Raw genomic sequence first — 284 nt, 5'->3', positions numbered from 1 at the left:
TAGGAACCAATGTAGAGACAGACAAGTGCTGTCGAGACCATGACCATTGCTCGGAATACATCTTGGCGAAGAGTTCTCTCCATGGACTGCGAAACAACGCACCCTTTACCCGGTAAGAAAATAATCTGCGGAATGACAACAAATACACCCTACTACAACTAATCATCCAGGGGAAAATTGAAGGAAAACGAGGACGCGGCAGGCGTAGAATCTCCTGGCTGCACAATTTGAGAAAATGGACCGGAAAAACATCCACGGAACTATTTCGCATAGCTGTAAACAAA

The 284-nt window shown here is 45.4% G+C and overlaps 1 protein-coding gene across 1 annotated transcript in view; it reads left to right on the top strand.

Annotated features, from left to right (window-relative positions):
• Positions 1-5: 5 nt before the first annotated feature.
• LOC103523865 (phospholipase A2-like) overlaps positions 6-284 on the top strand; it is a gene marked incomplete at both ends in the record, with an annotated part of 10,079 nt that continues 9,800 nt past the window's right edge. The window contains one exon of the mRNA XM_008488874.1: positions 6-112. Within this exon, the coding sequence (XP_008487096.1) occupies positions 6-112 (107 nt within the window). The remainder of the gene's footprint in view (positions 113-284) is intronic.

This window comes from Diaphorina citri, unplaced genomic scaffold (assembly GCF_000475195.1).
Source record: "Diaphorina citri unplaced genomic scaffold, Diaci psyllid genome assembly version 1.1 scaffold48708, whole genome shotgun sequence".
Lineage (NCBI taxonomy): Eukaryota > Metazoa > Arthropoda > Insecta > Hemiptera > Psyllidae > Diaphorina > Diaphorina citri.
This window is presented reverse-complemented; position numbering and strand designations above follow the sequence as displayed.